The 13,405-nt window shown below is 42.4% G+C and overlaps 1 protein-coding gene across 7 annotated transcripts in view; it reads right to left on the bottom strand.

Moving 5' to 3' along the window:
• LOC116792189 (E3 ubiquitin-protein ligase RNF144B-like) overlaps positions 1-13,405 on the bottom strand; it is a 98,877-nt gene that overhangs the window by 31,066 nt on the left and 54,406 nt on the right. For 4 of the 7 annotated variants that reach the window (XM_032698971.1, XM_032698953.1, XM_032698961.1 and 1 more), the window contains exon 2: positions 7,477-7,665. In XM_032698971.1, the coding sequence (XP_032554862.1) occupies positions 7,477-7,641 (165 nt within the window). In that variant the 5' untranslated portion in view covers positions 7,642-7,665. Of the gene's footprint in view, positions 1-7,476; positions 7,666-7,825; positions 7,845-13,405 lie in introns of those variants that run through there. The other 3 variants (XM_032698979.1, XM_032698942.1, XM_032698987.1) reach the window with 3 other exon arrangements.

The following is a 13,405-nucleotide window of genomic DNA, read 5'->3' as shown; positions in this document are numbered from 1 at the left end:
TCTTATGATTCAGAACAGATCAACATATATGCATCTAGTTATAATTTTAGTTCTGGGCCAGGTTTATGTATTTTTTGTTCAATAAGATATAACTTTCACTTTCTTCTTATCATTTAGAAATGTTACCTGTTCTTCAGTGCATACACAAGATAATGTAGCAGTCATGAGGTTTTAAACGGAATATGTAGTGTTACTGATTTTGGTGAGACAGTTCATGTCAGAACTCTAAATCTAATCACATGATCTACCCAGTATCTAATCAGTCGTGTGCTCAAATAAATATACCTCCCTAAAAAGTGCTCCCTAAAAAGTGTTTATGACAGATCTACATAATGTTTAATAATATGTTCATCATTGTCATGACATCTGCAATTCTGCATGTTGGTCTAAAACATTTGGCCCATTCTAAAATGGACCAGTCACTTTCAATGTGTGGTAATCAAACTCCTGGAATCTCTTCAGTATCTCTCAACAGGTCTTAAAACTACATGAATCAAGTCCATTGGCAATTAGCTTGGAGGCATTTGCACTTCACTTGGAAAAAATGTGAGGCTTTTCCAATTAAAGAAAGCCACAGAAATAACCATTTCTTAATTTGCTACAGATAAACTTATGATAGGCACAGTTTAAAGTGAGAAACGGAAGTTCAATGAAATATGCATATTGTCCAATCTATATTTTACCTGCTAAGGACCAGATGCAGTGATAAATAAGTTGCTTTCAAATGGATAGAAGATCAGGCCACATAAGAGTCTTATTAAAAAAAGACACTTGAAAGAAAGTTAAAAAATGCAATTATAGCTTCAGAGGACATAGTCAGCTCATGGCTTAGTATAAGGGAAGGAACAACATCACTAACAAGCATTTTATTTTGCCATGACCAAGTGAAAACACCAAGCAAACGTGACAGTGGACCAGAATATAATGGCCTCCTCATGTTCCACAAGCCTATTTTTATGGGGTCTTTCAACTGTATTTGAGAAATATATTGTCATCTGCCTTATCTCAAAATATCTACCACCAATGGTGATAGATTCTGCTCAGAAACACAATCTAAAATGAATTTACAAATGGCCCAACACATCCTGACAGTCCTTCATTAAATCAGGATAGGTTCCTGGTAATCATTGCCATGAAGTGGTACCACCAAACAGAGAACAGGACCAGAGAAATTTACCCTTCACAAAATGGAACCAGCTGCAAATATCATTTCTTTTGCCAAAACCTGTATCAGGCCAAACCTGGCCTTACCAACAGCTACAAAACTGACATGACCATGAAGCTTATGTCACAGTCTGGATCAGTTACTGCAGCACTTTCAGGCACTGACAACTTACTTCACATCTGTTTCTTCATTGGTTAAATGAAGAGAAAATCAACTTTACCAGTGCAGTGCTGTCATTAACGTGTTAGGTTCCTCTTCCTCACCTGTCTTCTCTTGGCCACCATCCAGAGGCTGCCACCTCTATTGGCTTCAAAAACATGTACCCCTTCTTCCTGAATAGCAGTATCCCTCAAAAGGCCTTAGCTTACATTTGTTCTCTTTTGGTACCCCTACTAACTCTGTCTTTGCTGTTACTCTGCACAGAAATGCATGCAGGAAGTTCTTAAACCATCTAGATTACTATAAAAGTGCTATGTGTTCGGTGCTAGTATTAGCAGGTGCAGGAATTTTCTTTTTTATAACTTTAAAACAAAATTATTCTGGAACATTTCAAATGTTGAGCTGGGAAAAAAAGAATCCCAAATGTCAACACTTGGAAGCGGAAAACAACCTGAGGTGAGCTTTATATAAAGTAAGTGGGGCACTGCAGCACAAGGTCTATTTAGGAAGAGGAGAAGGTGGTGTTCTGCTGCAGCCATGAGCACATGCAGATGTCTCCCAGGATGAGGGAAAGATGAGGAAAAAAAGGGGGAAAAAACATCTTAAAAATTAGCACAAAGAAACAGACGGGATACTAAAACCCAGTGTTGGCTAGATGATGGCAAATCCAAATATTCCCTTACTTAAAAGTTTTATAAGTAGCCTTTAAGTTGACTACTCATGTATATTTGCTCCACTTAGCAGGCATCCCACACTCTTTGTCGTCTGCCTCCTTCTTGTCTTTGATCTACTTAGTCTCTCTCCTCTGCTCTCAGGCTTTTCTGCCCATGCTTTTTGCTGATGACCCTTCACATTGTTTTTTCCAGCTTTCCAGTGCTACCCTGCACAAGCAATCTGAAGCTTCAAAATACTAAGGGCAAAATGTCAATATTCAGCCACCCAAAGGAGGCAGGGCAAGGCACAGCTGCTCTTAAAAAGATTAAGCAGAGGAGCCTAAGAGTGTCCTGCTGATGAAGTGCTAACAGAGATACTCCTATCTCTGTAAGGGTTTCTCCTTCCCCTCTAGCAAAAGTAGCTGGCAGCAGTCTCTCTCAGAAGCTGCAGCCTCCCAAGGGCCTGACTTGCCAGGCAGGCAGCTGCCCAGGGCACCAGAATGTCCACAGCAGCAAAAAGAACCTTTTCAGTCCATGTCTAGCCCTGGCCTTGCTGTAACACATAGCTACAAGCAGAAATTTTTTTCTCTAAATATCTTCAGAATATCTTCTACTTACAGAAGCATAAGACAGTATGGAAGTTACCTGGGCTTCCACACCGATTTCTGCTTATAAGGCTACATTAAGTTTAATCTCATTTTGACTTTATTTTGTGCACCAAAATAGCAAACAGGTGGATCATCATGGTATTTGTTTTGCATGTTTGTAACCCAGTTGCCTCACACATTTCTCAGAAGTACAAGACTGAACAAAGAATCTGCTTGGGAAAAAAGAAGGGTGAATCATGCTAGTTCTGCATAAACCTGTGCTGACAACAGAATAACATACTTGAAAGCATCTTCTGTTTTCAATTTGTTACATGTTGTCTTCAGCATCTCGAACCCTGTTCCAGTAAATAACACACAAGTTAGATGGATGTGGGCTGCTACTTGACATAAATAGCAGCAATGCCATTTATTGCTCACCTGGCTTAGAAGTAGTGGAAAAAATAGGAAAGACAAAACCAAAAAGAATAGATGTGTGGGGAAAAAGCTGACATCAGTTTTTTTACTGACCCCCTAAGACCACCTTCTTCATAACAGCACTGCACTGGTTCTCTTTTGTCATCACCACCAGGGCAATCTTATCACACCTGCTAAAATCTCACCGCCATGACTTCCTGAAGGCTACAGATTCATAAAGAGCCTTTCACAGAGCCCTTGGTATTTCCAATATTATTGTAGCCCTGCACTCCTCACTAGTGCTTCCAAAGGGTTAATTATGCTGTGCTAGACACCAGGGCACTTCCAGCAAGAGGACGAGAGATGCATGTGATCCCACCGCTCATTGTCTCTCTCTGACATTTTCCCAGTTTCAGCCAAGGTTTGAAAAGGCAGGAGTCTCCAAGATGTATACTTTCCAGCCAGTGTAATGAGCACCAAAGCCTGGGCAACACTCAAAGGCAAAGCAGGGAGGATGGCCCATCCATTTTTGGCACTACCCCACCACAGCGCTCCTGAGTCTTATCTGAGTGAGGTAAGAGCACTGCTAGAGCTCTCTGGGGAAGGAAGAAGAGCAAATATGTAGGAAATCTGATTAGAAATAAGTATAATATTCAAAATATTTTTTTGTAAGTGGATCAATCAGGATGTAATTATCACTAGTTTGCTTTGGATATAAGTGCACCAAATTACTGCAATATTGTGATGATGTAGCCAGATACAATGTATAATTATTTTATGTACCTATGTAAGCCCTGTGACCACCACAGGGGCAAAAATCTGTGTAGTTACATATCCAAGGAAGAAAAAATTACAACGCAAGGGACTGCTGATAAGAAGGACATCCCCCAAATATACAAGGATGAGTGGCAAGGCAAGAAACGAGATAAGCAGTATGAGGAACAGATGAGACCCTCTCCATTTTTTGGAATGGGGCAAGTAGCATAAAACCATGCAGCTTAAGCAATATATATATTGCTGAAGATCGGTATGTAAGAGAGTGCACCACAGCATGGCACTCTGTCAAGGTTTTTTAGGTATAGGAAATGAACTGAATAATGTAAAGAGCAGTCCTCTAAAACTTTTGCAGATAAAATATACCTCACATCCTTACCCAACCCTCTGCAGAGACCAGCCTTTCATTCAAAACTAATATAAATCCAAACACAATGAAATCAAGTTATCCGGTACACTATAGCCATTTCCAGATTCTTGGAATGTGTGAACGTGTGCTTTATCTCACATTCCAATGGAGTCTCATGCCAAGTGCAAAAAATGCTGAGAAATACAAAGCTGAGGCCTCTTCAGACCTGGTTGGGCTACCACTGTCAGATGGTGTCACGGTCCGAAGGGGGGATGGGGCCGTGGCACAAGGTGGGGTGTAGGTAAAATCCTTTATTCCAGCGTGCACGTGGTTTTTTATCAACTCAGGAGGGGAAAGGGCCAGAACATGGGGCGGAGCATGAGACAGACAAGCAGGGGGACAAACCAGGATAGGGACACGGGCAAAATGGGGAGGAGCGCAGGAGGAACCGGGGAAGGGAAGGGCAAATGGGGGCTGTCTCCTCTCTGCAGCTTCTCCAGCCATCAGCGGAGAAACAGGGGAGCAGAGAAATGAACAAGTTGGGACATGCCCAGGAAATACAAATTCTGGGGAAACATACAATGCGTATATACATAACAACTGTAAAGTCTGCATCATAAAGTCCGTTCAATCGCTGTACATATTTTTCCACTTCTGAAATTGTTCCCATTCTAATTCTTGGTCCTCAACAAGGTGGCAAGTGTGTTCTGCAAATCATCTGCTTTCTCTGCTCTAAACAGAGAGAGTAAAAATGTTTATAGCTGTTTGAAAAACTCCTGTCTTACTAGCAACATTCCACCAAAATGCAAACATACACCTTCTTAAACACATTTTGCTTACTTTGGCTAGAACACAGCTTTCACACGGTATACTGTTTATTGCAAGAGTTTCTGAGCTGAAAACATAGCTGTACAAAATTCTAACTCATTTGATTGCCTTGGTTTTACAGGCTACAAATGAAAAGGAAATATAATCTCACCCCCTGCAGATGTTAAATAGTAACAATTTCCAGTTATTTCCAAAGCCACAAATGCTGTAGTGAAAAATAATCATAGTTGCAGAATCATTGTTATTGTTACAAAAAAAAAATGTAACAGAATGAAAATTTAACAAAACTAATTGTTTCATCTCAGTAGAGCAGAACCCATTATGTCCACATCAAGCCCCTTTGTACTTCAAATTTAATATTACTCTTGGATCTATAAAATTAACCTTAGTGACAGAAAATAAGAATAAGCTACACAAGCTGAAAGCGTTGTTAGCCAAAAAAGATATAGGCTTGATCCCATAGCTCACAGCTGACACTCTTACTCCAACATCTGTCTTAAGGGTAGTGCGAAGGTATCTAGATGCCCTGGCATGAGTGGGAGGAAATTTTGGGCATGGCACACCAGTGTAGATGCTGCAGGCTGTGCCCCGAGCAATCTCCCATGCAAGCCCCAGCACCAAGGCACTTTGTGTCAAGCTGCTTCTGACACTGTTCTATGGAGGCTGCCCGAGTAAGCAACTCATATGGCCTCACAGAAACTGCTCTGGATTCAAGACAGAAAGCCATAAAGCCAGGTTAAAAGTTTCCAGAACCCCTCTTGTTACAGGATGCAAGTTCTACACATCTCTATTTCATCAGCCCAGACATGTCCATCGGGAGGACATTCAGACACAGACAACAGTCAGACAAAGGGTAGATGTGGAGCATAAGCACAGTCGAGACATATTACACCCACTGAAATAAATAGAGCATGTCTAAAGGCTTCTCCCAGCTGCATTCGGCGCTCACTCATGGCTGGCTCTTGGTTTAGACAAAGTCAGTGAAGTTTGCACAGATGGCAAACAACTGTGACTGCAGTCTCCACGTTGCTGTCATGGCACTGGAGAGCCAAGCTCACAGGAGATGCTCTTCTTGCAACTGGCCAGGAAAGGGGTGTGTGGATGGGGTGGAAGCTGTGGCACCAACAGGGAACAGGTGGGGATAGCAACAACCCCAAGCCATCACCAACCTCTCCCTTTGGCCAGTGTCCTGGAGGAGCAGAGAGTCCAGCTCTTCCCGGCACAGGCCTCAGCAACTCTCCTTTCTCCAAGGGCAGAAGGATTACTCCACACAGTTAAAAGGATTACTCCACGCAGCTAACATTGAGTTAATGTACCATTAATGATACTAAATCAGAGACACTGAGTTCTTAGAGAAGAATGGGACCACTGTAGAAGTATCAACTTCTCCATTTATTTTTTTTTCAATTTAAAGCAGTATCTTCCTACCTAATCTTTTAGGTATGTGCTCTTAAATTTTTTGTTACGAACTAAAATACAAAATTGTTTTGTGGAAGTCAGTATGGGAAACAAACTTCATGAACGTCAGGTTGAAATGCATATTAATCAATCTTACCCTAGTTTCTTGAAGCACACAGCTAGATTGTCATCCTATTTAAGCTACCCTGAGTTCAGCATAAGTGAAGATATTTTCACTCAAGATGGCTTCACAAATATCAAATTTCCTCTATGAGTTCAAACAACCAAGGATAAAACTTAAACATACTTGACTGATGCTTATCCACAATTCGTTGTTAAAAAAATAAAGCCAGGTACATTTATTTAGGAGTTAAAAAAAAAACCCAAAAAAAAAAACCAAAAAAAAATCCTCCAGTGACTTCTGACCTGTTTCCAAAATCCATTAGTCAGCCACATCAAAGTCACTGTCACCAGAGAAACTACACCCATTTTTGCATGCTGATAAAGAGACCAGAAGACTGTTACTATCTGTAGGGCTCTTATCAGTTCACTCAACCTCTCTATCATTTCCACCAGCTTTATTTGATCTGAATTTGCAGGACAGAAAGTCTTTACTTACAACCATAGGCAATGCATGACCTGGGCAACATCTCTGCAGCACAGACTGCAGAGAGGCAAAGGTTCAATAGGCCAAGGTTCATTTTTGTTTAGGTTTTTTGATTGTCCTTAAAAGTTAAGTAGAAGACTTTAAAGGTCTCTGAGAACTCAGAAAATGATAACAGGGAAACAACACCTCACAGCTATCTCATGATGTTTCAAGATTTTGCTTCAGAAAAAATAAATACTGAGATTACATACAGACGGTGTATGTTCTCCAACAGTCTTAAAATGCCTCTTTTTTCCCATTTATTACTGGGATTTGTTATTACTTGCTATGGGACCATCTGTTAGAGTTATGAATTTTCAAAACCAGAATGACAGAGAAATCTTTTAAATAAGGCAAGACAGACTAACACCACATGCTCTTTAGAAAAGCATCCTCTGTCAGCACGGGTAACATATGCTTCTTGTACAAGACAAGCAACCACATCTCACAGTTCTATCTTCCATTACCTTGTTTCTGTAATGTAAAGGCATTGTAGATCTTACCGCTGTACAAAAGATGCAGCTGCATTCCTGAAGAGTGGTCATCTTATCCAGGGAATATTCACAGAGACATAGCTTGCAAGTGAGTAGAGGCTCCAGAGCTAGCTCTCCAGCTTCTGACACATCAGCTGTCATGGTGTGAGGACAAGCCTTCCCAGCAGAGCCCATTCAGTCATTAATAGCCCACTCAGCCTGAAAAGAGAAATTGATAGCTGAAACATCACACAAGTCATGTAGTCACTTCTATAGGCCTGTGAATTTACATCTAAAACCCATAAAAGCACCACCACTCCAGGCCACTCTCCCACTTCAGGCCACTCAAAATTTATAAAGAAGGTGACTGAGAGCTCACCTCATCAAAAGATCTGAACTTGGCTGTGTTCTCAGAGAACATTCATCTTACTGGCACAAAGCATTGCAGTCAGGCTGCTTAACATCAAATTAAAGAAAAAACTCACACAGATGGGGCATTACCTATATTACATGCAACAGTATAATGGTCAGAGCCCTCACCGAAGTCCTAGGAGCAGGGACATGATTTGGGAAAATAAATCATTAATTAAAAAAATAAACTGATTCATAGGTACATAGATATATATCACTCTGCCTTTTCAAATGAGCTTCAGAGTCATTCCCCTCCTATCCCTACGGGATCCTTCAGTCTTCGTTGCACCCACACAATTCCAGTGGGTGTCTCTACTCACACTATTTCAGCTGGTGGCTCAGGAGATTCCCTGGGCAGTGCAAGACAAGAACAGATTCTCACTTTCCAGGCAAGCATTTCAAATATTCAGTTTGTAATGTAAGTGGTGGGTACCATGTACTCCACCCTCTCCATGAGTTGTCACTGAGATAGCAAACTGGTAGTCTACTGCAAGACGGATAGTAAAAGCATCTAAACCCATGAAAAGGTTTCAGATTGCATGTCCTACTTCATACAGGGCTGAAGCTTAAATACAAATGAGTAAGAGTATTTCATGTGCAGTCCTCTTTTCTGCTTTGCCTTGATGATGCCAGACAGTAGCTTTTGTGCATCCCACTCCCTGGCATCCAGATCTTCTGTTTATTTCATAGGGCTCCTAGGCATCTAACTGAAGTTTGTGAACCAAGGACTAAGTGCACTAACACTTTGACAGGAAGATGCTCAGAATAGCCATGTTTTCACCGCACATGTCACAGCAGTGGTTGGAGAAGAAATTTCTATTCTTTGATGAGCAAAAAATGGAAATATCATGCTCAGAGGTAATGTTTTATGGCCTAAGCATTTGAAAACAGTGCACCATAAACATAAAAAATTTCAAGACCCTCATACCTTCACAGTAACGCTGAAAAAAGAATTAAAGAATATCCTCAAGCTTAAGCTGAAACAATGCAAAGCACATTTGCAGATTTTATTTGCCTCAACATAGACGGGGGGGTTCACTGCAGCATTTAAGGTACAGGAAAACCTATTCCTGTCTCTAAGAAACTTGACCCAATTTTCAAAGACCTGCTTCTGAACACACTTAGGTGGTGGCAAGATGACCTTCACACCTACTTGTTACAAGCAGAGACGTGGTGGTCAGCTGTACACAGCTGCTTGCAGCGGCACCAAGAGTGCATCTCCACTAAATCTAAAGATCTACATCAGGAATGGAGGTTGCCTGAACACGAAACCGATCAAGACCCATCCACGTGCCTGTCAGATTTGACATCGCACAAGATAAACAGGAGAGTCAAGCCCTTTGGTCCACTTCTGCTGGCCTTCCCTGCAGTCCTGAGCGTCCTCGTGGCAGGGCTGTCAGGTCACATTTGGCAGAATGTCCCTGCTGCCATTCTGTGGCTCCCAGAGCAGCCAGGGCAGTTGCAGATAGTCAGTGTGTATGTGACTTACTGACTTGCAGTACCTGCTGAATTCCTCCATAGAGGGAGAAATAATGAGGCGCATGGAGTTCAAGTGGTCAATGCACATGGAACCCTTCCCCACAGTTTCCATTTCATAATCTGATGCACAGCTGAGCCCCATCCCCAGACCTGTCCCCTAAGCTTCATGACCTGTGCTCCCACAATCTGCAGGAACACACTTTCCTTTCAAATGTCGTGCAACCACAACAAATCTGGGTCAGAGCACACTTACTACTTTCTAATTTTTCCACTTTGAAGTTTTTTAGCCTAGTCTGTCAGAGAAGCCACCAATTTGTACCTTGGGATGTCTTTGTTGTAAGCACCCAGTTTCAAGAGATACAAGAGTCATAGCCAAGATTCTGGCAACCAAATTCCTGATCACAAATCCAAAACAAACTCTCCATTTTATGGCTTCCTATCACTAGTTCAAATATGTGCCAGTCCTACATTATTGTTGGTGCAGTCCTGGGACCTGCTACCATGATGTCCCCCACCATTTTTCCATACAGTTGCAGAGCTGGAGCTCCAGCACAGGCAAAAACCTTGAAAGGAAGCCTCCCTCTGAGTCAGGAATTACAATACTCCTCTGTAATTACTGCAAGGGAGCGGGGGGGGGGGGGGGGTGGGGGGGGGGGGGGGGGGGGGGGGGGGGGAAACACGACGACAACACTGAGTCACTGGAAACGCTATGGCGGATCAAGAACTACCTGTTATTAAAAACTACATGCTAGACATTATCTCAGTATTTAGGGGAATTTTAACATTTTTACTCAGGTTGCTTTTTAACATCAGCTGCATCTGTACAGGGAGCTACTCATCGCCACCCTGCACAGATCTGAAGTTTCTTCATTTACACAGTAAAAGGTAACAATGTTAAAAGGAGGGATGCACAAAAGGACAGGTAGGAGTATTTCAGGATGTGGGAACAGATAGAAAATGGATTCAGCTCTTTCCCAAGTCAGTGTTCTTTTTATAACCAAGAGGGTTATGACCCTGCATGCAGGCAGCATTAAGGCAGCCGTAGGAAGATTCAGGTGTATGACTGAGGTTTAGGGCTGGGGGCTAATTTTAGATGGCCTAAATCCAGGACTCAGTGCAACAGCAACAGTGATAGTGAAGAGCAGGCTCCTGATACACCACTCTGCCCTAGTAGCAACCACATGCCACAGTATGATGGCTGTAGGGACTCATTATGACATCCCATTGTCATTATGATAACGCTTGTTTCTGAAGACTGTAGGTTAAATTCAGTTTTGCTCCCTGTCCCTCCACACACTCATCTTTCCCTCACACCAGGATTCCAGAACAGAGCTGAGATTCTCCTTAAAACAGGCAGAGCACCCCATGGAAATCTCCAGCAGACAATACCAAGCAAACCTGGCAGACCAGAGGATCCAGTTCCCAGACAGGCCAGGCTCACCTCACTGCAGCCTCAATAACCTCATTGGAGTTCATCAAACAGAGCAAATAGAATCAGAGGCAAGGAGACAGTTCCGTGTCCTGCCTGCTCAGCCCCTGAAGGAGAAGCACCATGGCTATTAGGAACAAAATTCCCTCCATACTCCCTGAGAGGCCAGCTTGTCCACAAGCAGTTCTCTGGATCAGGCTGGCACAGGCAAAGCCATCCTGTTAGCACTGAAAGCCTGCCTGTCCAAGGGGGAGCAGATACATGGCCTTCTTGGCCTGTTCCTTTTCCCAGGGCAACCCGACCCACTGGTCTCTGTGTCTGCGCAGCAGAGTTGGGACTTCTGCTACTGCTGCCAATGGACACATGCAGGGGGAAGAGTTAAGGGTTATGGAGAAGGGTAGCCCCATCCAACAGCATCTGGGCTCTGAAATCAGATCTGCATAGGAGGTTCATTCTCATTATCAGATCACAGTGGAAAAAATGGGGAGAGAAAGATGCAGGTCTTCCTCCAGTTTCACCCTCTACTCCTTCTCCTACTCTTTACCAACATTTCAAGATGACTGTCCTCCCCGAAGCTCTCATACTATCTCCTCAACTTTACCAGCCTGGCAGAACTCACTTTTCCGTGTGCTGCGGAGAAGGCATGAAGTTTTACCTCAGTTGCTCTGAACTTTTATGGCTTTCACTTTGCTATGCTTAGTCCCACATACTGTCATTAGTTAATTATACATCCATCAGTTCTCTTTACAGTGAATTAAAATTCCTATTGTAATTACAAGTAAGTTGCCAATAGGTTAGGCTGAAAAAAAAACATGTTTGATGTACGTGTTGTGCAGAGGAAGAGGGAGTCACTGAAGAATGAGTTGGGGACAAAGAGGAAAAGACCATTCCATATTTGGTTAGATCAATAAAAGTGGCCTGAAATAAAAGTAAATGAGAAGTCTCTGAAAAACAATGGATCCTCATATAAATAAAATACATTTTTAAGCACTAAAATCTTCCCTTTCATGCTTACAAACACATATGACCCACTTAGGTTAGCATCCCAAGGAAAGGAAGAAATGTGTCGTTGCAAGTGTGATGCAGCCCCTAATTGATCACAAAAACCTCCCCTGTACAGCAACACAGGCTCCACGAGATGTTGTGGAATATGGATAAACACATTTCAAGGACATTCTAACCCAGAGAATCCTGCACCAGCAGGATAAATCAGTGGCAAGGAAGGGTCAAACGTGCTCCAGTGTGCGTAAACACTCAGGACCTTTAAAGATCCACTTTTTTAACATACTTCTATCAGTCACGTGCATGCACACAAACACAAATCATGTTCCTTTATTCACTGCACAGGATTTCCAGGAAACTGGACATCTTTCCTCAAATTGTATGTTACCTGCCTCATAAGAGGACTCATACTTCCCTGGCTCTGACGTTAACGGTATTGATGCCACAGGATAAGGCAGGACCAGAAAGTCTGAGTAAATGTGAGCGAGCTATGTGGGGTCAGCCCTAGGAGGGCGTAAACTGCACAGTCACCAGGGCCACAGTTTGCCAAGTGCTCGGACCTGCCAACATTTCCTTTTCATTTGTCTGCCTGCAGACACTTTTGCTTTGTCTATGGAATGTGACAAAGCTTTGTGCTTTCACATAGCACTGAAACATTTCAACACTATCTGTAAGCAAGGAAACATTAGAATGTGCTCAAAGGAAAACGGGCTAAGAAGGATAAGTACAAGCAGAAACATTAACACAAAAGCAGTGGAGACTTTGAATGAAATATGAAAAACAGAACAAGAGCACTGGAAGAAGGAATATAGAACTTGTATGCCTTCAGGTCCTCCTGACACCACAGTGTCTGATGTCTAGCCTGGAAAATTACTTCCTAATAGCAAATATTTGCTGTGCCTGCTTCTAGACAGGTACCCTTTGAAATCCTGGCGTTGGTGTTCCAAGTGGAAACTACTGACCCCCTGAAATGGGGGTGAAAGAGCAGCTGGGTGGGTGTCTGGGAGACAGCCAAGGTCAAGCCACCATAGGTCCATTGAGGTGTCAAAAATCAATGCAACCTAGGGCTGAAACTTTCCCTGTAAGTATGAATTGTAAGGTAACATCCTTGTTGCAGTCACACAAAGGCTCGCTTGAGTTTGCCCAGCTGCCTCAAACCAAGACTACTACCAAAATACAGAAGTTACTCTGTATTTGGGATAGAGCGAACAAGCCAGGCAGTCTCATGAGCTGCAACATCAGAAAGACATTGTCCATGTGCCCGCAATCAACTCACTGTATTTAGCTAAAAAGTGTGTCTGAATGTGACTTTTACTAATTAGAAACATCACATAGAATCATTAAAGCCTTCTGTACTGAAGCTGAAGGAGAATGAATGGATTTTGTTCAGTACCATAAGTCATCCTTTCATTTTTCACCTGCTGCATCCAATTGCAACAACAGCTCTTGGAGAAGCTACTTCAAGACTTGTGCTTACAAAAAATTCTGCTGAAGTTAGTCAAGCTGTATGTTTTTAGCTGCAATCAGAGTTTAAAGGAAGCCAAGAAAGGTACAAATATGAGGCATATTGTTCCAGGAAACATTAATGAAACAAAAGTGGTCCTTTATATGTTTTCCCTGTGGGTTGGCATGTGTGTG

The sequence above is a fragment of the Chiroxiphia lanceolata genome, chromosome 1 (genome assembly GCF_009829145.1).
Source record: "Chiroxiphia lanceolata isolate bChiLan1 chromosome 1, bChiLan1.pri, whole genome shotgun sequence".
NCBI classification, from domain to species: Eukaryota; Metazoa; Chordata; class Aves; order Passeriformes; family Pipridae; genus Chiroxiphia; species Chiroxiphia lanceolata.
Note: the sequence above shows the minus strand (reverse complement) of the source record. Positions and strands in the feature narration are given on the sequence as shown.